The sequence below is a fragment of the Hippopotamus amphibius genome, chromosome 16, assembly GCF_030028045.1.
Source record: "Hippopotamus amphibius kiboko isolate mHipAmp2 chromosome 16, mHipAmp2.hap2, whole genome shotgun sequence".
In the NCBI taxonomy this organism is placed as follows: Eukaryota; Metazoa; Chordata; class Mammalia; order Artiodactyla; family Hippopotamidae; genus Hippopotamus; species Hippopotamus amphibius.
In genome coordinates, this window is record NC_080201.1 from 59,911,304 (window position 1) to 59,939,051 (window position 27,748).

The following is a 27,748-nucleotide window of genomic DNA, read 5'->3' on the forward strand; positions in this document are numbered from 1 at the left end:
ACAACCTTGAGAAATAAAGATGACTCCTTCTTGCAGGGAAGACACTGAGATTCTGCGAAGAGAAGTGACTTGTCCAAGGTCACACAGCCAAGTAAGTGAAAGAACGAGCATTTTTCGTACCTAAACCCTGGATTACCATCTCCCAAGGTCAGGTCCCCATCCCCCTGTTACCCTGGGGATGAGGGTTGGGGTGGATGGAAGAATGAAATCTCACCCCAAAGTCAGTGTTATTCATGAAAGCAGGTAGAGAAGCAGAACTATGTCCTACAAGAAGAGGGGCCTGGGACCTCTGATTCCTGGGTCTGGGGGAGGTGGGGACTGGGGGACCAGCCTCCTGGGTCTGAGGGCAGAGTGGATTGGGAGCCCGGACTCTTGGGGTTGGGGGAGCAGGGGCTGGGGACCAGGATTCCTGGGTCTGGGGGTGGGGGGAGAGGACTAGGGGCTCTGATTCCTGTGTCTGGGGGAAGTGAGAACCGGGGCACCAGACTCCAGGGTCTGAAGGGGCTGGGGGCCCGGACTCCTGGGGTTGGAGGCCGGAATTTCTGGGTCTTAGGGAGGATGAGATTGGGACCTGAAGCAAGAGGGAGGTGGGCTCCAGGAAAAGTGTCCCAGACCCAGGGTTCTAGAGATCCGAGGTGGGAAGCCGGGGACGCCCGGGGCGGGAGGGGGTAGGGGCCGGGCCGCAGTAACAAAGGCCTCTCCCTCCAACGAGCAACCCCCCCTCGGCCCCGCCTCCCCGGCCCCCCGCCTCCCCTGATTGGTCGGCCTTTCTGCCCGTCAGCGCCGCCCCCTCCCCGGGTCTGCAGCAGCTCCGGCCGCCTCGTCGCGCCCCCCCAGCCCCCTCCCCCCGCCCCCGCCGCCCCCCGGGCCGGTGCAGCCGCAGGCGGGGTCCCCCTCCCCCTCCCCCCTCTCCCCCCAGGCCTCGCGCGCCCCGGACCGGCCCCCCCTTTCCCCTCCCCCTTCGCGCCGCCGCTGCCGCGATGCCCCCCCCTGCTCCCGGGGCCCGGCTCCGGCTTCTCGCCGCCGCCGCCCTGGCCGGCCTGGCAGTCATCAGCCGAGGTACCGCAGCGCCGGGGGCGGGGGGCTCGACCAAGACTCCAGGGTCCCGGGCGGGGATCCGGATTGGGGGCGGGGGAGGGTGCATCCCCGGGAGGGGAAGAGGAGGCCCCCGGACGCGGAGGTCTGGGCCCGGGGGCGGGGGCTGCATCCTTTGGCTGAGAAAGGGGTCCTCGGACGTCTAGATCCATGCCCGGGGGCGGGGGTCCGCGTCCTGGGGCCCGAGCCTGGGCCTAGGGGCGGAGGTCTGCTTCTCCGGGCGGGCGAGAGGGTCGCGGACACCTGGTCCCGGCCTGGGGGCGGGAGTCTGCGGCTCCGGATTCGGGAGGGAGATCAAAAGCTAAGTAAGGGTCCCCGGGCAGGATCTCTAAACTGAGTTGGGGGGGCGGGGGTAGGAAGAGGGATGCCCCGTCGGGGATCTTCATCTCTGCGTGAAGAGGGTCCCCCAGGGGGTCCCAGCCTGAGGGCTGGGGCAGGCATTTCTGGAGAAAGGCTGGGGGGATGGTGTCTTCCCAGGGTCAGTAGGAGGAGGGGGCATGGGTGTCCACAGACCTCCGTCCCAGGGCTGGGAAAAGAAGGGGGTGAGGTCTGGTCTCTCAGCTGGGAAGGGGCTGAAATTCCCCAGCTGGGTGGTCTAGGTTGAGAGAAAGTGTTAGTATTTGGAGGGTTGCAGTTACGCGTGGGGGAACGGAGCAGGAGATCCAAGAAGTTGGGGTGCTGGGCTGGGGACTCAGATGTGAAAAGCTCTGGCTCAATATTTGGGGTCCGGGGCAGGACAGAGCGTGAGAGACAGGCAGATTGAGGACGGAGGGAAGGGAGGGGTTAACACGGGGTCAAAGGGTTAATTTCAGCCCTCCCAGTGGGGGTGGGGGGTTGGGGGCTGGTCTTTTATAGAGCAGGAAGGGGGGCTCAGGGGATGAACTTGGCAGTCTCTGCTTAGAAAATGTAGCTGGATCCTGTGTCTCCCCAGTGGGCTGGCAACCTGGGGGTGGTCCAGGAGATGCCCCCTAAGGAGGGGAGGGGAGAGCAAGAAGGCGGGGGCAGGGGGCAGGGTTAATTCAGTGCTTCTGGAGGATTTCCCCCAGGCCCTGCCCCAACCCAGGATCGCAGAGTCAGGGACACACAATCGGGAACACCTTAGATCCCGCAACAGTCTCAGCGAGACAGCGACAGCCGGCTCTCAGCCTCCCGCCCACACACCGGTCACGCACAGCCACATACGCACCCATCACCCGGTCCGACCCGGAGCCGCACCTGCAGACACCCACAGTCACACACACCCAGCCTGGAGCACACAGTATGCTGAGCCGGAGGGTGACTCCCTCCCTGGTGCAGACCGTCTGAGCGCCCCTCCCCCCTGACCCGTCCGAATCCCTGTCTGACTTTCTGCCTGCCTGTCTGTGTCTCTCTGTTTCTGTCACTTGTCTCTTTAGGTCTCTCTCACGTCTCGGCCATTTCTGGAGGCTCCCTGGCTCCGGGTGACATTCCGTTTGTCTCTATCTCTGGGTGCCCCTGTCTCTCCATCCCTGCTGGGCTCAGCACAATTTCACATCTGTCCCTCTCTGCCTCTGGAGCTGCTTCTCCCTGTCACACCACGTGTGTCTCTCTGTCTCTTTCTAGCCCCTCACATGTGCCTTAGTCCTCCCCAGTCACTCATTTTCCTCCTTGTCCTTTCGGTAGCTCTGGCATGCTCCCTTCGCCTCTCCACTTCCCCACCCCCCTCCTTTACTCTCAAGATAACTTCCCACTTTCCTTCTCCTTTTACTCTTCAGAACCCTAGAAATCACTGTTGTTCACACGTGCTGGGCTGGGAGCTTAGTGGAGCCAGGGGGTGGTCTGTGACCTAGGTCAAGTCCATTCCCATTTCTGGGCCTTTTGTTCTCCATCAGAGAACTGCAGGGCGCAGTGAGGGGTGAGCGGAGACAGAATTAGGGCGGTAGAAACACAGGCCCACCCACCCACCACCCCCTGACAGTGGGGGATGGTTGAAAAAAAAGCAGGTGGAAGGTATACCAAGTTGCATCCCCTCCCCTTTTATTCGTTTGATGGTTTCCAGATTGCGGAAGGAAAGCATACATGTGGACCATCCACTGAGAATATGCATAAGAGCGACACTCCACGGAGTCCCGCCCCCACCCCCGCCGCAAACCCACTCTCGCGAGAGAGCCGGGGTCCACAGCCTGGGCACAGCCTCCCCAGCCTTCTCTCCCTTACACAGTCAGACACGCAGAGTTCAACATCTGTAAGGGCTTGGTTAGTTTGTTGATGTTTTTCCCGAGATAGTAACAAAATAAAGCCATTTCTTTGCAATTAGCTTTTTTCCACTTAACTCTACCTCCCCGGCATCTGTAGATATTGTTTTATCTTTACTTTTCTTTCCCCCTAAATTCTTTATACCAACACTCTCTCTCTCTCTCTCTCTCTCTCTCTCTCTCTCTCTGACACACACACACACAAATGTAGCTGCAGCAGGTAATTTGGGGGCAATTCCTTTGCCATATTAGATGGAGTAAGGACAGGGTGAACCCGCGCATGGGTGACCCCCGGGCACCAGGTTTGTCTGGTCTGTGCGCGCTGCCTCGTCGGCTCATTTAACATATTTACTGAGCACAGAGTCGCTCTTCTAAGCACTGGGGATCTATAAACACAGCAGTGACGTCCCTGCCCTCACGGAGCTTACATCCTAGTAGAATGGAGAGAGATCCGCAAACTAAAACAAAACCTGAAAAGTTAACGGGGGACTGCGGGGACAGCGCGGTCAGGGCGCTGCGCACAGGCCCTGCCCTGCTGTCGGTGCGTAAATTCACAGAAAAACATGAAGGGGTAACAACAGAAAACGGTGTTGGAGCAGTGGGAAGCAGCACGTTTGCACAGGAAGCTTTGGGAGATGTTGTTTACTGTAAGTCTGCCTGAAGTTGGGACAAAATTGAACAAACGAGGAATTTGGTGCTTCGGAAAGGGTGAAAGCTGCTAGTGAACCCTGTTCTCCTCTATCAGGAGAATTAACTGAAATTACTGGAGCTCTAGCAGCAAATCCAGGCCTTGTCAACAGATCTTGTTATGAAGATGGTTGGCTGATCAACATGACACTCAGTAACCCTTCAGAACTAGATGAACTAATGAGTAAAGAAGCTATGAGTAATACATAAAATCTATCGAGGAGTGAAAATGGCAGCCCTAAATAAACTAGTTTGAAACCACTTAAAAAAAAAAATAAACAGGTAATTTCAGAGTGCGATGCGTAACATAGAGAAAATAAGGATGACTCGGCAAGCGAGTTGGCCTTGGGAGTTCAGGTGGTGTCTGAGCAGCTGAGTGGAGTTCAGACTGCAAGGAGGGGAGAAATCAGCCTTGGAAAGATCCCAAGGGCACGGCAGAGGCAAAGGCCCTGCGGTGGGAACCAGCAGACAGGAACGGCCAGCATGTGGAAAGCTCCAGGGCTTTTGTCTCAGCATCTGAACTCCGGACATCAGTGATAAGAAGGACGTGAGAGGTCAGCAAAGAGGAAAGGGGTCTGAGGCCTCCTAAGTGGCCCTTAGACCAGGCCCAGCCCCTTCTCACAGCTCTTCCCTGCCAAAGTGGCCCCCACCCCTCCCTCCAGCCAGCCAGGCTTCTGCCACCAGCTCCTCAAGCGCCCACCACAAGCTCACACACACTCCTGGGCCTCGGGTTCCCCATCTGTGGGTCCTGAGATGAGGGAGTCTAAGCCTCGCCTGCATTGGAGGGCCCCAGCTTCACCCAAGTTCCTTCGGGGGTGGGGGTGGCAGGTGGTTCTTATCTCCAACTCAAGGTCACTCGGCTTGTTAGAAATCCCCTTCTCTCTAGAGAAGGGAATTCACCCACTACAATGTTCATCCCTTGGTTTATCAAACAGGTGTGAGGGCCGCTACTCTGGACAGGCAGAGATCCGTGTGGTCCCTCCCGTCACCACTGGATCCCCCGCCAGGCTGGTACCTACCCCATAACCATCCCATCAGCCAACACACATAGAGCTGTTTGCAAGCACTTAAGTAGCAGGTACCATATTAAGCCCGTTGCTTGGGTGACCTCCTTTCATCCTCTCCCCCCAAGCCAGTAAGGGAGGCACAATTATCCTCCCTGTTTACAGGCGGGGATACTGAGTCCCAGGGAGGGGAAGTAACTTGTGAAACTCACTGGCACAGCTGGGACTTGAACCTGGGCAGCCCGGCTCCCCAGCAGCCTGGTTATGCTGGCCTGGTCGTGGCAGAGCAGATGCTGATGGAGCATCTTTACGTGAGTCGCTGACTCAAGGGTGGGTGCTGGGCAACCTACAACCCACCCCCGGGGACCGACACTGAACCTGGGATAACAATAGAAGTTTCTTTAAAAAGAAGGTGCTGTTAGGAACAGCTAGCATTTCTTGGGCCCTTTCTGCCTGCTAAGCACTGATCTAAACATCTTGATGGCATGTTCGCATGGAATCCCTGAAAAAAATACCCTCTGAGGGCAGAACTATTATTTTTCTCCTTTCTACAGTTGGGGAAACTGAGGCTCAGACTGGCAGAGGGTCACCCAGCCAGGAAACGATGAGACAGACATTTGATGTATCAGCCCAGGCTCCTCAGGGCTTTCTTTTCCAGTCTCTAGAGACCATCCATCCCCTTCCCTGTTTGGAGCTAAGCCTACCTCTGGGGGACGCAACCAAGATTCAGGCCCTCAGGGAACTGTCAGGTAGAGGAGACACCACTGGACACTGTCCAAGCTGAGTCAGAGGGTACCCAGTAGAGAGAGTAGAGACTCTCTGCCTTGAAGAGTCAGGGAGGTCCTTCTGGAGGAGGGGCATTTGAGTTGGGGTTTTGCAGAATGTATAGGAGTTCAAGAGTTGGAGAAGCATGTTGTAGGCATCCATTTATATTCACTCATTCAACAAATATTTCCCAAGGCCTTCCAGGCCTGCCCCTGTGCTAGGAGATGCAGGGGACACAGACCAGAGTCAGATCCAGGTTCCACCCTCAAGAAACTTACAGTCTGATGGGGGAGACCAACATAGACAGTCACGACAGTGTGATCTGAGTTCTAAGAGATGTAATCCAGGCACTGTGGGAACGCAGACTAGGGCTGGAGGGAGTAGGGAGTCAGAGTTTCCCAAGCAGAATTCCTACAGAGGGGCCTTCATGTGCACTAGCTTGTTTATTTTTATATTAAACATCTCTTGAGGCCTCCTGTGGGCCAGGCCCTGAGCTGGGTGATGCTGGAAGTGGGGAGACCCAGGCCCCATCCTGAGAGGCTCCAATCTGGTGAGGAAAGCAGACCTGGACACAGTCCAGGGTGATTGGGATTGAGACAGAGGGAGAGGCTGGGCCCAGTGACAGACAGGGTAGTGGAATGGCTGACCTTACACCCACCCCCATTTACTGAAGCCCAGAGAGAGGAAGGGACTTACCCGAGGTCACACTGCATGGAGGGTCCTCTTGAGCCTGGAGTCTGGGATGGCCTGAGACAGACATGCAGACCCACAACATCCAAATTTATAGGCACACAGGCCAGGAATCAAAGACCCACTTGAGATAACTTCATCACTCATCTCCTGAGACTGCCCTAAGCCAGGACCCAGCTGGGTGTGCTGGGGACACAGATGGTCTGAGCCAGACCCTGCCCTGGAGAAGCAGGTGGGGAAAGCAGACGACTCTGATTCACGGAGCCCTGGGAGCAGAGCGGGTGCTCACAGGGGCTCGGGTAGGCCTTCTCTCCTAGGAGAGGCCCCCATATTCTAGGCCCCTGGAGAAGGGGAAGTGTTTTAACGGGAAACGGTGAGACGGAGGGAGGGGGGATAAAAGTGGGAAATGCAGAGCTGGGCTGCACTAGGGGAGAGGAAGCAGGAGAGCGACACCAGGGCCCCAGAAGCCAGGCTGAGCGGCTGGGACTTGTTCTGGGCACGTTGGGGAGCCATGGGAGGGGCAAGGGCTGCTCCAGTGTTGAAAAGATCCCTTTGGCAAGGCGTGTGTGTCTATCTGCCTGTTTTTCTGTCTGCTCTGGGCTTATGATTAAGATCGGGCCGCCTCTGTGAGGTCCACATCCCACCCCAGGGCCCTAGGCTGAGCTCAGGAGCCCTGGGCTCCTTCCTGAAGCTTCAAGGGGCACCTTGGACAGCTCCCCCTTCAGCCCCCAGACTGGGGTCGTCCTCCTTGAACCTTGGACAGTGGCTGTCACCGGGCCCGGGGTCAGGCAGGGTGATTTTGCCCCCTAGGAGGCATCTGGCAATGCCCAGAGGCACCTCTGGCTGGGGAGGGGGAGCTCCGGGTATCTAGGGGCTCGAGGCCAGTGGAGCTGGGGGACATGCGACACCGCATAGGACGGCCCCACGACAAAGAATCATCCGACCCCAAGTGTCAATGGTGCCAAGACAGAGAAACCTTGGTCTAGGATGTGTGTGACCAGGAGTATGACAAATCCTGTGGGGTGTGCGCGTGTGTGTGTGTGTGTGTGTGGACATGGCTGCGTGTGATCTGATGGCAGGTGACAGCGTGGCTGCACCCGCCCGATTCTTGGCCCAGGGCGGCCCCTCTGTAATTGAGAGGCTGCACAGCATTGCTGTTTCACTGCACAGGCCATAGCTTCATGCACGACTTTCCAGGGTGGGGGGTGGGGATGAGCTCTGCCCTCTGGCTGGTCGTGTCCCTGTGACCGATTAAGCCAGAGTGTGTGTGTGTGTGTGAGAGACAGCCCTCTCCGTCCAGGTAGGGCTGTAACCACGTGTAGACTTTGCACCTATGCGTGGGGGGCTGCTGGTGTCGGTGTCACCGTGTGGACCCGGTTGTGCGTGGCGGGGCGGGTCAGGGAGCCACGGCTGCTGCTCGGCCTGGAGCTGTCCCTCTGGTGGCTGACAGGCGTGCTTCTGGAAGAGAGCTGTCTTTTCTAACTGACCTTCTCCTGGCTGTGTGTTCCGGGCTGTGTGTCAGCATGAGCGTGTATGCATCTGTCCCCCTGAGCAGGCCCCGTTGCCAGCGTGAGGGGCTATTTCTCGGCCCTGGGGCTGGCTCTGTGCGTCTTTCCTGGACGCCGGTGACTGTGTGTGTCTGCCTGTCCCCTGGCCGCCCCCTCCTGTGACCAGGGCTGTGCGTGGCAGCATCCTCTCTGCACGACTCAGGGTGAGCTAGTCCCTTCCCTCCCTCCAGGGCTCTTCAAATTGCAGGAGTGAACCCGGCCCTGGTGAGCGCAGGATGAGGGGCTGCAGGGCCCAGGCCCCAAACCCCAGGGCCTGGCGAGCCCACTGCACTGGCTCTGCCCCAGCCCCGTCCAGAGGGGCTGCTGATGGAGAGGGCCTCCGGGAGTCATTGGGGCTGCACAGGCAATTAATTCATTAGATTAATTCGCTCCTCATCCTGGGGCGGGGGCCAGGGCAGCCCTGCGTAGGGCCATGCCTCCCCAGGCATCCAAGGTCATCCAGCCGCTTCCTCTCCCCCGCCTGGTGCCGTCTCCATCCGCTGCCTCCGCGTGCCCAGCCCCCACTCCCTGGCCCCGGTCCAGCCGCTGGCCACGGTCCACGGAGAGATGAATGGGTGGGGGTGGGGGCTCTGCCAGGCGCTGGGGTGCTGGAGCGCACAGGCAGGCGTGGGCATGCGCCTGCCAGAGCGTGCCCCCCTGGGCACGGGCTCACAGGGGCATCTGTGCACCATGGGGGGGGGGTCTCTACACCACGCCTAAGAGCATCCTGGGCATCTGTGATAGACGTGTGTCCTCGTGGATATTCGCATGCGTCCGTGTTTGTGTGCGTGTGTTTGCATTTGCGTGTCTGGAAGGCCGTGTGCACATGTGGGTGTCGAGGATCTGCGTGCAGCATATCTTTCCACGTATTTCTGAATTAATGTGTGTACGTGGTGGAACTGTGTGCACGTGGCTGTCACATCTGTACATGCATCCGTGTATATGTGTATCTATATACTTGTGAGTCTGTGAATATGTAGATGTGCGCCTGTGTACGTGGGTATCTATGTGTGTGTGTGTCTTTGTGTGTGCACCTGTGAATCTCGTGTGTAGGTGTGTGTACACTTGTGAACATGTATGTGTGTGCCTTGTGTACACAATTCTGAGTACGTGTATCTGTGTGTGTATATGTATCTGTACGTGTATATCTGCATGTATAAAATTTCTGTAATTGTGAATCTGTGCGTATGTCTGTGTGTGTGCACGTCTGTACATAGCATCTGTGAGTGCGTACATGTGAGTGTTGGTGCACGTGTGTCTGTGTGCACGTACCTGTGTGTTTGTGGGCTGTGACTGTGTGTTGTTTCAGTGTCTCTGGAGGTGTGTAGGTTTGTGTGTACCAGTCTGTCTGGGTCAGTGTGGGCTTGTGGGAAGGTGTTGCATGTGTCTGCTCTGAGTGTGTCTGCCGTGTGTGTCTCTGGTAACATCAATGAACGCGTGTGCCAGTGGGTGTGGGAAGTGTCTGTGTTTGCAGGGGTGTGTGTGTGTGTGTACAGATGTGTACAGTCCTGCCAAGCTGAGCCTCCCTCCCTTCTGCAGGGCTGCTGTCCCAGAGCCTGGAGTTCAGCTCCCCTGCGGACAACTACACAGTGTGCGAAGGGGACAACGCCACGCTCAGGTAGGGGGGCCCGGAGGGTACTGCTGTTTCACCTCCCTTGGGGGGAGACCGTCCTGACCCGCAGGCTTAGCCCATACCTCGCCCATCAGGAGAGAGGCCATTGGGGCCCAGACTCTGGGCCCAGCTCCACCCCTGGACCTCAGTGTCCCCATCCTGTCAGGTGAGTGGAGGATTCAAGAGTCTGTGCACACACCCTGAGCTTCGAGAGCCTGGCATACTGTGACTGCCCAGTGAGAGCCAGGGTTACGCTCCCCCAGCTCTCCGCCTCCCCACTCTGGGTCTGTCCCCCTCTCTCTGGATTCCTGCCCCCCCACCTCTGGGTCCCTGTCCCCCTCTCTATGGGTCTCTGTCCTTCTGTCTCTGGGCCCCTCGTCATTCTGCATCTCTGTCCCTCTCCCTTCGTGTGTCTGTCCCCCTCTTTTTGGGTCTCTGACACACAACAATCACTCAATAATCATCAGCTGTCATTCCATTGTGCACCTGGGCTCACAACGCTCCCTCTCTGAGGCTCAGTTTGCCCACCTGTAAAGTGGGTGCGGTCACACCTGCCTCCGAGGACTGCAGTGGGAACTGGAGAGGCAGCGGGCCTTCCTCCCCCCACCACCAAGCCCCCACGACCGGGTTCGTGGAGGGCCAGGCAGGGGTGGGAACAGAAAAACCACCCTGCCCTCATCCTCCCCACCAGCTGCTTCATCGATGAGCATGTGACCCGAGTGGCCTGGCTGAACCGTTCCAACATCCTGTACGCTGGCAACGACCGCTGGACCAGCGACCCGAGGGTGCGGCTGCTCACCAACACGCCTGAGGAGTTCTCCATCCTCATCACCCAGGTGGGGCTGGGCGACGAGGGCCTCTACACCTGCTCCTTCCAGACCCGCCACCAGCCGTACACCACTCAGGTCTACCTCATCGTCCACGGTGAGCCCTCCGCTGGGGCCCAGGGTGGGAGGGGGATGGGCGGGGAGGTGGGCACAGGGGACAGAGGACCCCCATGTCCTCAGTGATCCCGAGGACACAGCCGTGGAAAGGTAGACACACTCTCTGCCCTCACGGATTCCAGCCAAGCAGAGGGAGGGAAAGTCACAGACAGCTTCCAGGGCAGGAGAGCTACGGGGGCGAGGAGGGGCTTGGAGGAAGACCACATTCATTCGCTCAGCCCTGTTTATTGACCACCTACTACGTGCAGGCATTGCTCCACGGGCTGGGGGCAGAGAAGGAACCAGGCAGGCTGTCCCTGCCCCTTTGGAAGTGACTTTCCAAGAACAGGCAGCTTCCCAGACATAACGTCTGAGCTGAGACCTTCAGGCGGGCGCAGGGCTGGTCCCGGAAAAAGAACGGCACGTGCGGGGGCCGGACGCGCAGAGTTGGGGCGGGGGGGATGCCGGAGAGATCCACGGAGCGGGCAGGAGGCTGTCTTGCGTGGCATCAGAGGTGGTCTGGAGGGCAGGGAGCACTTGGAGAGACAGGACCTCAGGGACAGCTCAGCGGGGCCGTTGACAAGCCCCGACTTGAGAGCCAGATCCCCCGGGATCTCGTCGCCACCACCCAGTGGCTGAGGGACCCAGAGCGAGCCGGGCGGTCTCAGATTCCTCATCTGCAACACAGGGATGACGCTGTCGTATCAAATCCAAGGCATCATCAGTTAGAAAGGGGCACCTTTATTTTATGCCTTGCTAGAAATGGAAAAGGAAAAAAACAAAACAAAACCCAAAATCCTTCCCATTAAACACGGGCGTCCCACTTCGCAAAGCCATCCTGATTGGAGAAATGTGCAAATGGGGCGGGGTCGAGGTAGGCAACGCCCCCGTGTGTTAGAATTGATGAATACAGCAACATCTACCCCAGAGGGGAGTAGTGAGGGGTTAATGGGTTAATTTTTGTAAAACGCTTAGAACAGGGTAGGCTTACACACAGTAAGTACCATACAAACGTTAGTTAAATAAATTAATTTTTAAAAATAATAATACGAATCAATAAAAATAGAGATGGGGAGGGAGGAACTGAGACCAGAATGTAGAAGATAGAGAGAAACCAAGTTAGGAGGAAGGTGAAGAGAGAATGAGAAAGAGTGAGGAAGACAGAAGACCAGCAGCTGGAGAAGGAGCCAGACCCAAAGGCAAGGGAAAACACAGGGGATTTTGTACAGAAAGACGGATGTCAGCTGGACTCCGGGGCCTGAGGGAGGAGGGGTTGGGGGCCTGGACTTCTAGGTCTGACGGAAGAGGGGGCTGGGATTCTTGGATCCTGGGTCTGAGAGAGGAGGGGGCTAGGGGCCTGGATCCTGATCTGAAGGAGGAGGGGCCGGGCCTGGATCCTGGATCGTGGGAGCCCACACCCGGCCTCTCCCTGACCTTCCCTCCGGCCTGCAGTCCCTGCCCGCATCGTGAATATCTCTTCGCCTGTGACGGTGAATGAGGGGAGCAATGTGAACCTGCTCTGCCTGGCTGTAGGGCGGCCGGAGCCCACGGTCACCTGGAGGCAGCTCCGAGGTGAGGACCCCACCCCTGGCCGAAAGCCCCTTCCCCCACTCCACAGTCGGGGCCCCTCAATTCCCCATATTCCTAGCTAGATACCCAGAACCTCCCATCATCCCCCTCCTTTGATTCCCCCCAGAACCCTGTGATGACTGGATTTCCCCCTCTACCCTGGTCCTGTTACTTCACCGGCAGACCCCAGAGCCTTAGAGCATCCCCCACTTGCCATCCCAGGCCTGGGCTATTTCCTCCAAGTCACCTGCTAGATCCCAGCTTGCCCCACATCCCCAACCCCAGTAGCCCCAGTCTCTTCCCCACCAGCTCGCAGGATTCTCCTGGACTCAGACCCCGACCCACTAGATGGCTGGGGCCAGGTTACAGCCACGGCCCCGGCCCATGTTCCTATCTCCTGCTCACATCATTATGTCTCTGCCGGATGCCTTAGGCCAGCAGGTCTCAAAGTGTAGTTCCCAGACCAGCAGCATCAACATCACCTGGAAACTTGCCAGAAATGCACATTCTCGGGCCCAGACTTAATGAGCCAGAATCACCGCTCCCCCCATCACCACCACAGTCTGTCTTAACAAGCCCTTCAAGTGATCCTGATGATAGAGCTGAGAACCATGGCTGCCCCCAAACAGAGTGACAGGGGGCCTGAACGGGATATTCCAGACCCCAGACATCACCCACCACCCCTTTTACCTGCACCTCCACCACCATTTTCTAGATCCCTAGAATTGTGCCATTCACTAGATCGCTTGGGACCCCAGAACCCAATAACTAGGTCTCAGATCCCTGGATCCTCCCCTACTGATTCATCCGAGCCCCAGAGTCCTGGTCTTGAGTTCCTGGATTCCTGGACGCTCAGAGTTCCAAAGGGTCTTCTCAGCCAGTGCTCTGTCATAGGACCCCAGGTATCTGGATGGCTAATCCCAGTCACCAGATCCTGACTCCTTGGGCCCCAAGGGCTAGATCCCAGAACTTGGGATCCTCCCCCACTAGGTCTGTATTTTCTGGACTTTTCTGAGCCCCAAGATCTGAGGATCCTCCCCACCGGGTCCTGTGAGCCCCATGATCTGAGGTATAGACTCCCAGATCACTTTGTCCCCTGAGTACCCCCAATTCTAGGACCCTCCCCACTGGGTTCTAGTCAGGAAGCCCCAGATTCTCACTCCCTGCCCCACCCCTAGCAGGAGATACCAGGCGCCGCAAGCCCCTCCCCTCTCCCACTGACCCGGGCACTCCAGGCCCTGCGCTGTCCGCCCCGCTGATGTGTGTCCGTGTTGTGCCCGTGTTGTCCCGTGTTAAGTGTTTGTGTCCGGCCCCGCCCCCGCCCCTCCCTTCCCCCCACAGACGGCTTCACTTCCGAAGGCGAGATCCTTGAGATTTCCGACATCCAGCGGGGCCAGGCCGGGGAATATGAGTGCGTGACTCACAACGGGGTTAACTCTGCACCCGACAGCCGCCGCGTGCTGGTCACAGTCAACTGTGAGCCCCCCTGGCACTGGGCACGAAAGCGAGGCGGGTCCTGGGTGCCTGAGGATGAAGGGTGTGAGGGAGGAGGAAGGGGGTGGGTCTGCGGAAGGAATGGGGGGAGGATGCTGGAGACCTGCACTCCTGGGAAGGAAGGAGGAGGGGGTTAGGGGCGGGACCCCTTCGTCCCCACCCGGCTAGAAGAATTCGCTGACGCGGGTCCCTCGCCAGATCCTCCGACCATCACGGACGTGACTAGCGCCCGCACGGCCCTGGGCCGGGCCGCCCTCCTCCGCTGCGAAGCCATGGCGGTGCCCCCCGCGGATTTCCAGTGGTACAAGGATGACAGACTGTGAGAACGGCACCAGGGCGGGCCGTGGTGCTGGTGGGGGGGGGGGGGTCCTTGGTCCTTTGGACCGCGGGGAGGGAGGCAGAGGAAGCAGAATACTGGGTCCCGAGAACTTGGGGGGCGTATAGGTGTTGGGGTCCACTGAGCCCCAGGGAAACTGGTGGCTTACTGGAAATTTGGGTCCCAGGATGATGAATACTGGGGCCTGGTCTCCGGCTATTCAGGAAGAAGGTCTGGGATGGGGGTCGGTGCTGAGGATCTGGCGGAGAAGCTTTGGGGGACTGTTGGATCTGGGGTTCAGCGGGGCCTGGGAGACCCTAGAGGTTGGAGGCACACACTGGGAGAGCCCAGTGTCCCTGAGGGGCTGGGGTGCCTGGAGAGGGGCGTCGGTGGGAGTGGCCCTGGATGCATGGGCCGAGGCTAGGGGTCGCTGGGGTAGGGGACAGAATGTAGAGTCTCCAGGGAATCGGGGAGTCTAACAGTCTCCTGCGGCCTGGCCCCTGACCTGGATCCCCGGCAGGCTGAGCAGTGGCACGGCCGAGGGCCTGAAGGTGCAGACGGAGCGCACCCGCTCGATGCTTCTCTTCGCCAACGTGAGCGCCCGACATTACGGCAACTACACGTGTCGCGCGGCCAACCGACTGGGAATATCCAGCGCCTCCATGCGGCTCCTGCGTGAGTCCCTGTGGGGCGGGAGGGGCGGGGCCGGGGCGGCGTGGGCGGGGCCGGGGCTGAATGGGCGGGGCCGGGGAGGTGGAGATGCCAGGCCACCCCCAGACTGTCTCTGAACTTAGGAAAGAGACGCACCCTCGACTGAGCAAGAAACCGATCCCCTTCTACAGGGATATTCACTGGGCGCCCACTAAGGGCTGGGCACTGGGTGCTGGGGACACAGCAATGCACAAAAGAGGCAAGGTCTAGGGACTCGCACAGCTTAGTAGTAGAAAAGAAATAAACGAGTAGACATAAAACGAAAAGTGAACAAATACACACACAAATAAGCAAAAAATAATAATTTTACATATCGATAAGGGCTATGAAGAAAATAAATAATAGAGTTGGGGATGGTAGTATTGGATAAGCTCATCAGAGAAAGCTTCCTGGAGGGGGTAACATCTGAACTGAGACCTGAATGGTCAAGAGAAGCCAGCCCTGCTGAGATCTGCAGGAAGAGCTTTGCAGGCAGAGGAAACAGCCATTAGCCAGGTGCTTAGATTGAAACAGAGTCGGAGAGCAGGCACAGTGAGTGAAAGCCCAGAAAGGTCCCCAGGAGGTATCCTCAGACGAGACCCTCAGAGACCAAATCAGAGACAAGACACCTGGGAGAGACACACATGGGGTCTCCCCCCTCTGGGCCTCCTCCCCTGACCCCCTCTCTTTCGCCAGGCCCAGGATCCCTGGAGAACTCGGCACCGAGGCCCCCAGGGCCCCTGACCCTCCTCTCCGCCCTGGGCTGGCTGTGGTGGAGGATGTAGGAAGAACCCAGTGCTGCTGGCGTCCCCCTGCTGGGGGTCTGAGGCCGAGAGCGAGAGGAGAATGGGGAGCAAGCGCCGTGGGTCTCGAGGGGGCGGAGGAGCTCTTGGCCACCGAGGAAGAAGAGAGGAAAAGGAAGAAGAGGAGGAAAGATCTTTAGAGAACCCATCACTGTGAGGGATAACGCAAAATTATGCATCTTTCTACAGCCATTCTCGCCACCGTTCACCTTTCCGATCGTGACCCACCCCCGGCCACCCCACACCCCTCTCTTAGCTCAGGCTGTCAACTGGATTGCGCGTGTGTGGTGGGTGTGAGTGTGAGCCTGCACACGTGTGTGTGTGTGTGTGTGTGTGTGTGTGTGTATGGGTGGGTGGGTGGGGAAGGGGGCTCTCTTCCCTCCTCGGCACCCCCCACATCCACTGCCCCCAACCCTGCTGTCTCTCACCTCTGGCTGGAGGTAGGTATGGGGTCTCCGTGCTGGAAGCTGTGAGGAGAGGTTTTCCAGGCTCCTGTTTTCCCAATATATGCACGCACACTGCCCCCTCCCCTCCCTGTTGAAAGACTGTCTCCTGGGCAGGTTGGGAGTGGGGATGGCATCGTGCTTGCCCGTCAAGCTGTCACTCAGCCTCTACGAGCAGGTGCAGTATCTCCATCTTGGCTCTGGGCCTCCCCGCTGTCAACCGGCCAGCTGCCTGGAGCCAGAGGCCCCATCACTGGCTCAGCAGCCTGAGACCTTCCCACTCTCCCCGTCCCTCCCCACCCTGGACTTTCTGGCCCGCTCCTGGGCCAATCGGTGCTTCCATCCAACTGTCAGGCTGGTGCCTATTGTCACCTGTCTGTCTCAGTGCTTTGCCCTACCCCGCCCCCACTCCCCTCGACCACCTGCAGCACCAACCAGCTGCCTTCAACGCCCCTGCAGCTGGCCCACAGGTGTGGCCTTGTTGGTCTACCACTCCCTGGCCTCTTCACCAACTGACCCTCCCAAAAGCTGACCTGACCGTCCTCACACACACGCACACACACGCACACACACACCAGCGACTGTGACCAGCAATAGCCCGCTGGCTCCAGCTGTCCTGTAGCCAGTGACCAGCTGTAGTTCCCCCAAGATTGGGCAACTGTTATCAGGAAGGGGCTCTGAGGCTGTAACTTCAGCTCTAATTGTAGGAATACCCCACCCTGACACACCACATCACACAAAGTGGGGGAGAGAGAGGCATCACACAGACATCCCGAGCCCAGACCAAGATGCCAAGTCATCAGCTCCAACTCCCGAGAGACCCTCTATAAACACCCACCCTGAACTGTACCACCCAGAGCTTGGGAGGGGGAGAGAAGGGCAGAGCAGGGGCAGGGGGGCAAGGGCCAGTGACTGTACCTCAGACGGGGGCGTGGGCCCCATCCCACATTGTCTTCCATTCCCAGGGTCCGGGGGACCGGGAGGGGAGGGGGAAGGGTGAAAAGGAGGGGGGGCGGGGGGCCCTGGGGGCCGTGTGTTCCGATTCATGGGGAGTGTTGAGACCACCACACCAATAAACGCCTTTTTCCAAAGCCCCCGCCTGCAGGTGTCAGTGTCATTAAGGATGTGGTTGAGTGGAGGTCTGAGACAGATACTGGTTGCCTATACTTTAGTTACTTGTTTCTACTTTCATCTTTGCCCACCCCCCATGAGATATTTGGTTTCCCAGCCTCCCTTGCAGTGATGAGGCCAGTTTTTTGTTCAATGAGACAAAAGGGAACAAAAGGGAATGTCAGGCTTTCAGGAAATTGTTTTTCCCCACTCATGAGAGGAGAGGAACCCTGCTCCCTTCCTTTTGTCATCAGGTACAGTTGTGTGAAGATGTGATGCCTGGAGCTGCAGCAGCCATCTTGCTACTTGAGACAATATGCCAACCCACTGAGGGTGGCAGAGCAGAAGGACCCAAAGAGCCCAGGTACTTGATGGGGTCACTAAGTTGCTGAGCCAACCTGAAACCACCTACCTCCATATTTCTTGCCATCATTTATTTTCTTATTTACAGACAAAAGAATCTTCATTAATGCACTCCTTAAATTTCCAATGAGAAACCCAATTGGAAAAGGAAAGCATTCTGCTGAGCAGAGCAGCAGCAAGCCCAGTCCTTCACTGACCTCAGACATTTGATCAGTCAACAAATACTTAAGGATGGCCTGCTGTGTGCCAAACTCTGTGTTAAGTACTGGGGATAATGACATGGTCTCTACCTTCATGGAACTCTTAGTTTAAAGAGGAAATCTGAGGTTAAACAAGTAATTATGTATTTACAAATGAGAAGCAGGAGGTTCAGGACCTCTGGGGCCTAACCCGTGACCAAGGCAGGTTAGGGTCATGGGTTAGAGAAGGGTCCTCTAAGATGGTAATGGTTACCTTTACACTTGAAAAATGAATGACACGGAACAAAGAATGCTGCTCCAGGCACAGTACACTCTGGGAGCAAAGGCCTGGAGGCAAACTAAAGCATGATGGAGAGAAGCAGGGGTGAAATTTCTGGGAGCGGAGGTCAGAGAGGCTGACAGAGGCCAAACCACAAGGCTTCGACGGTCACGATGAGGAGTTTGGACCATATCTGAAGGGCAATGGGAAGCCATAGAAGGGCTTAAAGAGAAGAGGGACGTGATCTGATCTAAGATGAAGATGCTGCGAGATGGATGGGGCATGGCCTGGAGGAGGCAAATGTTAATATAGGAAGACCTTTCCAGAGAATGGAGGCCGGGAACCCTCTCCAGCTCAGAGCAGCACAGCAACCCCTGCCGGTCAGCCACAGATCTTTGCCTGCTTAAAGGTTGTGCAAACCACACTTTTAGGTCAGCAGGAGTCTCTCTCAGCCCAGGAGTCCCAACTCCTTAGTTGCACAAATACAGGGCGAGTCCTTCTGCGGTGAGAGGAGACAGGAAGTCCCACTTCCCGGGTCCAATGTTCAATCACAGCGGAACAGGAAGTCCCCTGCTGCTGCTGGGGCCAAACAGCAAGTCCTGCCCCCAAAGTCCTGCTCAGAGCAGGTCCCTAGCCCTGGTCACACCTGCGTGGCTGCCCGAATGGTCTTGGTGCCCCCACTTGGAAAGATGACTGGCCTGGGACCGGTGGCCTGGAAGAGAGAGGGGGGATGGGGGACAACCCCAGGGGTTAACCTGGATGTGACACGAGTCACCCTTTTCTAGCGCTAGCTCACACCATTCCGAAATTAGCTGGGTTCCCTCCATTTGCAAGGGGGGAAAATGTCTAGACGCGTGACAACCCAAATTTTATGGGGAAGAAGACGCTCTATCCTACTTCGGAGAGAAAATGGAAGTTTTGCCAAATTTTATGGGAAAAAAATGAAGGTGTTTTCCCTCATCTGGGGGGAAATTGGAATTTCACGCTTCTTTTAATATATATAAAAACTGGATGGGACGTCCTGTCCAACTTTTATATATAAATGACGGGGGAAATCTACCAACTTTGTAAACCAACAAGAAAAGCTCGAGGAAGAGAATTCAGATCATCTTCTCGGCCCGATTAAAACACAAAAATTTCCACCCGCCATTCCGGGACACTGGGGCACCCACACTCACTGGGTGGGCGCTGGTTGGGCTAGGGTCCTCTAGCAGGGCTTTGAGGGGCAGAGGCTGTGGGGTCTGCACTGGGGTCACGCTCTGCATCTTCTTTTCCGATAGGGGGAATACAGGGGTCAAGGTGGGAGGATGCTTCGTTTTCTTAGGAGTCTCTCCTTGGAAAGGGAGGAGGAAGAGAAATAGAAACAGTTGATTGGTTGCTCTGACATGCCCACCCAGCCAATGACAAGGGAAGCTGGGCTGAGAGGTGGAGCCTTACTCTGATTGGCTGATATGGAGGTAGGCAGGCAGGTTGGATGAGGTAACTGCTGCTGATTGGTTCAGAGGCTGAACCAATGGGACACTTTCTAGGGAGCATACCAGGTAGTCCCTTACTCACCTCGAAAGCGGCACAGACAGCAGATGCACAGGACGAGAAGCGCTGCCAGGAGCGCCAGGCCCAGTAGGGAGCCCAGGACAATGCCAGCGATGGCCCCGGGGCCCAGGGTAGGGCCTGGAAGAGACCAAGAGAAGGAGGATAAGGGGAGCAGGAGCCAGAGCTGGACCTGTTTCCTGAGCCCCCTGCCTCAGCCCCCCTCAGAACCCAGGAATCTGGGACCCCAGCACTCTCAATTCATTTAATGTCTCCTGAGTAACTGAGGTGAGCCTGGCATTCTGCCAGGTGGTGAAGCTCCACTGGTAAGCAAACCAAGACATCAGCCATCGTGGGGATTAATTTTAGGAGGGAAATCAGAAACAAATGCACAAATAAATGACATAATTACAGATTGCTCTCAGAAGAAAAAAAATAAACGTGCTATGATAGAAATAATGGAAGGGGAGGTGACATTTAGAAAATTTGTTGAGGGAAGGTCCTTGAGGAAGTAACATTTGAGCAGATACCTGGGGTATAAGGAGCCAGGCATGCTAAACAGGGGGAAGGGTGTTCCAAGCAGAGGGAACAGAATATGCAAAGATTCAGAGGTAGGAAAGAGTTTTCTGCGTTCAAGGAAGGCCAGTGTGGGTGGAGGACGTGGAATGAAGGTGGAAGAGGTAAAGGATGAAGTTAGAGGGATTCACAGGGGCCAGAGCCTAGGCATGAAAGGCTTTTAAGCAAGGCAGCAGCGACATGATCTGATTTGCACAACTTCGACTTCTACCTGGAGAATGGATTGTAGGAGGGCAAGAGGGACATAAAGAGACCAGTTAAAAAGTGGTGTCTGACCAGAGGGTAGGAAAGGAGATGGAAAGAAGTGGATGCATTAGGAAAGCATTTTGGAAGGAAGTGATGGGACCCTGCTGGTATTTGGGATGTTGGAGGTGACATCAGCCTGTGCGTGGAGCCATTTCCTAGGATGGGAAGACTGGAGAGGTGGCAGGACTGGAGACAGGGTGTAGTTTGGGGGAAAAAACCTCAAGAGGTCTATTTTGGACATGTAAAGTCTGAGAAGCCAGTTGGACATCCAAAGTGAAGACGTCAAGTAGGTAGGTGGCTGTTCAAGTCTGGAGGTCAGAGGTCTGAGCTGGAGAGCAGACATTTGAGAGTCATCTGAGTATTAATGATATTTAAGGTGATGAGATTGGGCACAGCCACAAGAAATAGAGGTGGAGAAGAGGGCTGACAACCGAGACATCCAATACTTAGAAGTTGGGGAGTGTTACTGGTTGAATTTTGTCTCCCCCTGAAAGATACAGTGATATCCTAACCCTCAGAACCTGTGAATGTGACCTTCTTTGGAAATAGAGTATTTGCAGATGTAATCAAGTCAACAGAATATGCAAATACTTCATTTCCAAGGAAAGTCACATTCACAGGTACTGAGGGTCAGGGTGTCAGTATACAACCCCGCCTTATTGGCAGGGAATACATTCCAAGACCCCCAGTGGATGCCTGAAACCATGGATAGTACCAAACCCTATATACTCTATGTTTCACTAGCACCACTACTCTTCTGCTTTGGGGCCATTACTAAGCAAAATAAGGGTTTTATTTGACAGAACACAAGCACTGACATATCATGACAGTTGATCTCATAACTGAGACAGTTTCAAAGTAACAAATAGGATACTCCGGACAAAGGGATGATTCACATTCCAGGCGGGATGGAGATTTCATCACGCTACTCAGGCATGCAATTTAAAACTTATGAATCGCTTATTTCTGAAATTTTCCATTTAATATTTTCAGACCATAGTTGACCCCTGGTAATTGAAACCTCGGAAATCAAAACCAAGGGTAAAGGGGGACTACTGTATCTTTTGGGAAGAGACACATTTCAGCCAATCAAGTCGAGATGAGATCATGACGGTGGGCCCTAATCCGATATGACTTGTATCCTTACAAGAAGACAGAGACACGCACAGGGAGGAGGAGGAAGAGGCCGTGGGAAGCTGGAGGCAGAGACTGGAGTTATGCCAAAGATTGACGGTCACGGTCAGAAGCCAGAAGGAGGCAAGCCAGGATTCTACGCAGAGTATCGGAGGCAGCATGGCCCTGCAGACATCTTGATTTCAGACTCCTGGCCTCCAGAGTTGGGAGAGAATACATTTCTGTTGTTTCCAGCCACACAGTTCATGGTACCTTATTATGGCAACCCCAGGAAACTAACACAGAGAAATAAGGAAGATCCAACAAAACAGACTGAGAGGAGGAAGCCCAGGAGAAGGCTCCAACAGCTCCAACTTACCGGCCCGGTAGACCCGGCTTTGGGATGGGGTCCCTGGCTGGCCCCCCAGGGTGGGCAGAATACGAAAGACCCAGGTCCGGGGATTCTGAGGAGGTAGGGGCACCACAGCTGAACGCTCCTGAGGTCCCAGCCTGAGCAGGGAGACCCAGTCCTTGGAGGCGGTGGCTCTGCCCTGGTCAGGGTCCTCTACCAGTGCCTGGATCTGGAAACCGCTGATCAGGGCCCCGCGTTCCACATCCCAAGTCAGCACTGCTGCCTCCCGGGTTCTCTGCAGCCTCCACGAGGAGATGGAGGGTCCTGGGGGTGGGGGGTGAGGGAGGAATCAAGGTGGGGGTTGGATTCATGGGTCACAGCAGGGAAAGGAAAGGGGGCCACAGGTCTGACTGCTAGGCCCCAGGGGCAGAGGGTCTGAAGACCCCAACTCCTGGGTCTAAGAAAGGAAGGGACTGGGGGCCCAGACTCTTGGGTCTGAAGGTTTTGTGGAAGAAGTGACTAGGGTCCAGGATTCCCTGAGGGATCTGGGATCTAGGGGTGCAAGATTTAGGGTGTGGGGTTGGAGGAGGCCGGGGACCAAGATTTCTGTGTCTGGGGAAGGAGGGAACTGAGGGCCTGGACTCCTGGGTCTGAGGGAGGAACAGGCTGAAATCTCAGTCTCCTGGGTTTGAGAGAAGAGAGGGCTAGAGGACCTGGGTTCTGGGAAAGGATGGGGCTCACCAAGGAGGGTGATCTTGTTGCCACCAGCACCCAGCGCCCCACTGCACAACACGGAGTAATTTCCCAGGTCCCAATCCAGGCTGAAGTTGCTGATGAGGAGCCTCCGCCCATCTTGGTTGAGTCGCAGGCGGCCACTGCCTCCGGTGGCCAGGGGCCGCCCTTCCCGGGCCCAAGATGCTCGAGAAGGTGGGAGACAGCCAGAGGCCTGCAGTACCACCTGTGTCTCCCCTGACCGAGTCTCCTCAATAATTGGATGCAACAGCACCTCTCGAGGGGCCTCTGTGGGTGGAAGAAACCCAATCAAGAAAGTCAAAAAACAAGTCCTGCGCTCTTTGGTGAATCTAATAGGGCACCGCAGCCAAAAGAGGAAAATCTGCCCTTTCACCCACTTCCTCATTCATTCATGTGATTTCCTCACAAGGACTTAGGAAGTACAGGAGATAGGCCAGCTCCTGGCCTGGGAAACTCATATTATCCTCAACCATGTATTGCTCTGAACACGTGGGAAAGGGTCAGCCCTCTTCCTGGGTCCAGGAAAGAAATTTTGGAGCCGCCCCTGCTTGAGGTATAGGGAAAACCTCCGATCTTCTGCAGGGTTAAAGATAGAGGAAATCCCACCTCCTGGAGTTAGGACGTTCCCTTTTCTCAGGTTCTAAAGGAGCAAAGCAATACCCCCTCCTCCTCGGGAAACAGGAAAGAAGGCTCTCACCCGCGGTGACAGTGCAGGTGCGCGTGGTCATCAGGTGGCGAGCAAGGCAGGTGACGGGGACGCCACTGAGCCGGGGATGGGCGGGGACAGCCGCCAGGAGCGCAGAGGACACCAGTCCCACCCGGACGCCTTCGGGGAGTCCCTGGAACTGCAGGGAAGCGGCAGGAACCCCGCCGGGCCACGAGCAGCGGAAGCGGAGGACTCGGTCCCCAGGACCCCCTTCGACTGAGCACAGTGGGGACCCGGGGGGCAGATCTGTGGAGGGGAGGGAGAGATCAAGGGGTCAATCAGCTCTCTCCTAGCTCCCCTCTAGCCCCGCCTCTCGCGCGTTCACTCCACCCCTTCTCCTCCTGGCCCCGCCCTGCAGGCACCGACCCCAGTCAGTTCTCTTGCAGACCCCGCTCCCTTTCTCCGGCAACTCCTGGGCTAAGTGGGCAGCCTCAGCCCCACTGACTGTCCCCCTTTCCTAAGGAAACTTCATCTTCCCACACCGATACATTTCCTTCCAAGTGTAACCCCGCCCTTTTTTCTAGCTCCGCCCCTTCTACCTGGCTACTTTGGCCCCCTCTTTGATTATTCCACGAGTAGCCTCTTGCTACTGAACCCTCCCCTTTTGTTGACACCCCTGCCCTTCCTGGTGGGCCCTGCCCCTTTTCTAAGACGACTCTGCCCCTTTCTCTTGTGACTCCACCCCCTTTCGCAGGTAACTTCTTTCTTTTGTTGATCCCACTTAATGGCCCAAGCAACTTAGTCCCTTTCTCTTGTGTCTCCCACTCTTTGCCATTTAAGTCCGCTGCTTAATTTGATGAGACTGCTTCTTGCCCAGCAATCTCCGCCCTCTCAGTGATGGCCCTGCCCCCTCTCCTCGCCATACATGCTCCGCCCCTCCCCCGGGGCATCCTTGTTCCTTCCACAGGGATCTCCGTCCCTCCCTGCCGGCCACGCCCTCCACTATGGCCCCGCCCCTTTCCAGGTATCCCCGCCCTTTCCCCCGGGCATCTCCGCCCTTCCTTGCTGGCCCCGCCCCTGCATCCGACCCCGTCGCTCTCACCCGCCACCGTGAGGTTGAGCAGCGAGCGGCGGCGGCTGCTGGTGCGCGGGTTCGCGGCGAGACAGGCGTAGGCGCCGGCGTGGCCGGGCCGGACATCGGGCAGCAGGAGGCGCGGGCCGGCGGGCACCGCGGCCTCGGCCGGGTCGGCCAGGCTCCATGCGATGTCGGCCGGTGGCCGCGAGGCGGCGGTGCAGCGCAGGGTCACGTTGCTGCCCGCGGTGACATAGAGGGCGGGGTTGGCGTCGCGGTCCGAGGAGACAGTGATGACCGGAGGATCCGGACCGTCTGGGCGAAGGAAGGGGGTCGGGACCGTGAGAGTCGGGGTCACCCGGGACTCCTCCAGGATTTCCGGAGACTGGACCTCCAGCCCCCTCCTCCCCAGGGACTTCAGGAGCCTGAGCCCTCGGATCCTGTCCCCGACCCGAGGCACTCCCCCCACTCACAGAAAACACTGACGTTGGCCGCGGCCTCCGTGTGGCCGAAGGGGCTGTGGACGCGGCAGGTGTACCGGGCGTGGTCGCTGCGCACGGGGCGCGCGATGAGCAGCTGGTCGCCCTCTGTGCGGATCCGGGGTGGCTCCGCTCCCTCGGGGTCCGCTGCCTCCAGGGCGCGTCCGTCCCGGGTCCAGCTCAGCTTCCCGCTTCCTGGCTCCCAGCCCACGCAGCGCAGCCGGAGCTCCGCCGCCCCCTCCTCTGTCTTCGGGGCCTCGGGCTGCACCGACAGCTTGGGCAAGGGCTCTGGGAGAGGGGGGACGCGCTCAGGACTCGGCTCTCAACCCCCTCGTCCCTTCGGTCTGGGGAGCCCCAGCCCCTCCACCTGTTACACCCAGGATTTTGCCCTAGCCGAGGCCCCCTCTTAGCCCTCCTCTTAGCCGCAGGAGTCCTCTTCTTCTCACAGACCCATGGGTCTGAGTCCCCACCCCAGCTGTCTCCTCCCTGGGACTCAGGAGTCCGGGCTGAGGCCCAGGAGTTCGGGCTGAGGCCCAGGAGTTTTGGTCCCCAGGTCCAACTTCCCTCAAGCACCCGTCTTGACCTCCAGCTCCTCTTCTCCCTCCTTCCAGCCCTGAAGTCCTCTCCGCCCTGTCTAGGAGCCCATTCCTCTGGGGGAGGAAACATCCTCAGAACAGCAGTAACCTGCCCACAGCAGCCCCTGCAGCTAGCACTCTGGACCATAAGGACCACTTACCATATACCCCCACAGTGAACTCCCGAATCTGCCGGGAGACCCCGGCCCGGATGACCTCAGCTGTGTAGACCCCAGCATCCTCTAGCTGGGCAGAGGTGAGTTCCAGGCCCCCTCGGGCCTGGTCAAATTGTAGGCGGTCTTGGTAAGTGGGGTCCAAGCTGATCAGAGGGGCACCTGGCCCCAGACCCCCGGCTGCCAGCACCTTGGAACCTCGGCGCCAAATCACCAGAGGGGAAGGGGGGCCAGGGTCGGGGACTGGAACCAGGGGGAGCCGGACGGTGGTCCCCACCAGCACCGCGAGAGGCCCCCCCACCTGAGGGGGGAAGCTTGCCTCTGAGTGGGCCTCCGAGGGAACTTTGGAATCCAGGCTTTGGGCAGAGAATTCAAGATCCTGATCTTCAGGGGAGAATTCTGAAACTGGGGCCTCCACAGTGTTAGTATTGGGGACTTGAGTAGAAGTGTTGGAAGCTGGGATCTTAACAGAGAAGGAAGGCTCCGGGCTTGCGGCAGGAACTTCAGAACCCGAGGTATCAGGAAATACTTTGGAACCAGGGATTCCAGAGAAGGGGTCCAGGTTCAGATTTTCACTCTCAGCAGAAACCTTGGACCCGGAGGACCCAGGCACATCAGTCGAATTCAGCGCCTCAGGAGCCCATTCGGAATGAGGGATATCAGTAGAGGATTTTGAACCTGGAGACTGATCTGGAAATTTCCAGCTGGGGGGTTTGACGGAGGGAACTTTCGAACCCGGGCCCTGGGAAGAGCTTTCTGAGTCCGAGGAGAGACTGGGTCTCTGAATTCCAGAAGAGGCTTTGCAGGCGTGGATCCCTACTCTGGAGGCTGCAGAGGAAAGGAAGGGAGGGAGTTGCTGGGCTGCAGAAAAGGGGACTGGTGGGCAAGGGGCTGAGCAGTGGGGGGGGGGGCTTACCCAGGAGCAGGAAGAGCAGCAGAGCCCGTGAGGTGTCCATGGTGCTGGCCGCACCCGGGAGGATACTGGAGCGAGACCCAGGGCCTGCACCCATTCCTCCCCGACTGGACGAGTCTGACAGGACTGGTAGCTTCCTGGGCGGGGAAGGGAGCCAGATCCAGTGGGAGGTGCCAGGATCCCCCACCCGATCTGATGGCTGAGACACCCACCTCCCCTCAATTGTCCTCATCAGCTGGTCCCTCTGAGGGGAGGCCCCTGCACTCGCCACCCCCTAGGGGGAGATGGTGAGACTGGAATCCCAGCTGGAAACTTAGTAGCAAACCTGTGGAAGCCGGGTGGGGAAGGCCAAGTCAGGAAGACTTCCTGGAGGAGGGTGAGGTGCCCTTTCAGAGAGCCCTCCCCCAACCCCGATGGCTGTGGCCTCAGCCCGGTCTTCCTCCTCTGCAGCCTCCTGGCCTCTGGTCCACTCTGTCAAGCGTGCAGCCTCCAATACCACGTCTGATCCTGCTCTTTCTCTGCTCTCACGGTCCCCTGTTGCCCTCAGGGCCACGTCTCAAGTGGCTATCTTCCCCGCAGTCATCTGTCCTGAGACCCAGAGCTGTATCTCCTCGACCCCCAGGTCCTCACATGCCCCATGTCTCCCTAAACTTAGAGTCTTCCCTCTAACCCCACCCTCCTGCGTTCTCCATCTCCAGTGTGGCTCCACCATCTGGGGGGATGCTGGGAGCCCTCCCCCCTTCCCCTCACTGCTGTCAATCTCCGGATCCCACCCCTCCTGCCCCCTGAATCTCTCTGTTCCATTCCTTCCTCTCTTTCTAACAGCTGGACCCCAGCACAGGCCCTGACTTCTCCCTCTGTCCCCTTGCCTAGCCTCCTCCCTCCAGTCTGTGGGTCCCCAGGTGGTCCTTGAGTCTTTCTACCCCCCGGAGCAGCCCCCCATTCCTCACAGCCCTCTCATGGCTCCCCAGCACCTGCCCTTGGGGGACAACCAAGTTCCTCATCAGAACTTTCAGGCCCTGCGTGGCCTAGACCCACCCACTCCTTTCCCCCTCCAGCACTTCCTCTTTGAACATCCTGCCATTCTTAGGCCCATCTCCCCACTCCCAGCCTTGGTCAAGACAGTTTCCTCTGCCTGAAATGCTCTGGCTTACTCCCCCACCCCCTCCAACCTGGCTAAACCACAACTTGTCCTTCAAGTCTCACCTTATTAAGAACCAAAATAATAATTACTCACTTATCATGGGCCAGGAAGCGTCCGAAATGCTTCCCTGGCGTTATCAGGCTGAACTCTTCCAAAGTCTCTATGCGTTGGGTGTTTACAAACCAGGATACGACGGCTCAGAGACGTCAAGGGACCTGCTGGAGGTTGCACAGCCAGAGTGAAGAGCTTGGTCGATGATGGTCAGGCTGCTCACTCCTCCTGAAAGTTTCCCCTACCATCCCTTGCTAATACTGGTTATAAGACAGAGTGAGCATTTTCTGCATGTCAAGTATGGTTCTGAAGATGCTACATTAATTAACCCTTCAAAACCCC

At 57.4% G+C, this 27,748-nt stretch overlaps 2 protein-coding genes across 4 annotated transcripts; one reads left to right on the forward strand and one right to left on the reverse strand.

Moving 5' to 3' along the window:
- Window positions 1-980: 980 nt before the first annotated feature.
- On the forward strand, window positions 981-15,437 carry IGLON5 (IgLON family member 5). Its single transcript, XM_057711688.1, has 8 exons — window positions 981-1,059; window positions 9,541-9,619; window positions 10,305-10,537; window positions 11,989-12,108; window positions 13,447-13,581; window positions 13,798-13,918; window positions 14,436-14,590; window positions 15,302-15,437. Exons 1-8 carry the CDS (start codon window positions 981-983, stop codon window positions 15,388-15,390), a joined length of 1,011 nt encoding a protein of 336 aa, XP_057567671.1. The 3' UTR covers window positions 15,391-15,437.
- Window positions 14,953-27,484, reverse strand: VSIG10L (V-set and immunoglobulin domain containing 10 like). 3 transcript variants are annotated; one of them, XM_057711685.1, is made up of 11 exons: window positions 27,449-27,484; window positions 26,215-26,348; window positions 25,287-26,126; window positions 24,545-24,838; window positions 24,102-24,386; window positions 23,051-23,305; window positions 22,342-22,620; window positions 21,628-21,924; window positions 19,341-19,454; window positions 18,962-19,116; window positions 14,953-18,495 (listed from the first exon to the last, which is right to left on the reverse strand). In XM_057711685.1, exons 2-11 carry the CDS (start codon window positions 26,306-26,308, stop codon window positions 18,424-18,426), a joined length of 2,685 nt encoding a protein of 894 aa, XP_057567668.1. In that variant the 5' UTR covers window positions 26,309-26,348; window positions 27,449-27,484; the 3' UTR covers window positions 14,953-18,423. The 3 variants fall into 3 exon arrangements, with proteins under 3 accessions (XP_057567668.1, XP_057567670.1, XP_057567667.1); XM_057711687.1 differs by lacking the exon at window positions 27,449-27,484 and having other exon boundaries at window positions 14,953-18,399; window positions 18,952-19,116; window positions 26,215-26,369; XM_057711684.1 differs by lacking the exons at window positions 18,962-19,116; window positions 27,449-27,484 and having other exon boundaries at window positions 26,215-26,363.
- Window positions 27,485-27,748: the final 264 nt, after the last annotated feature.

Bases quoted from the DNA above. Each gene is read 5' to 3' on its own strand.
- IGLON5 (XM_057711688.1), top strand. From the start codon at position 981: ATGCCCCCCCCTGCTCCCGGGGCCCGGCTCCGGCTTCTCGCCGCCGCC. The intron at 12,109-13,446 runs GTGAGGACCCCA...TTCCCCCCACAG, and splicing joins CACCTGGAGGCAGCTCCGAG to ACGGCTTCACTTCCGAAGGC. The intron at 13,582-13,797 runs GTGAGCCCCCCT...GTCCCTCGCCAG, and splicing joins CGTGCTGGTCACAGTCAACT to ATCCTCCGACCATCACGGAC.
- VSIG10L (XM_057711687.1), bottom strand. From the start codon at position 26,308: ATGGGTGCAGGCCCTGGGTCTCGCTCCAGTATCCTCCCGGGTGCGGCC. The intron at 24,387-24,544 runs GTGAGTGGGGGG...TCCTTCGCCCAG, and splicing joins GGCCAACGTCAGTGTTTTCT to ACGGTCCGGATCCTCCGGTC. The intron at 21,925-22,341 runs GTGAGCCCCATC...CCCCACCCCCAG, and splicing joins CAACAAGATCACCCTCCTTG to GACCCTCCATCTCCTCGTGG.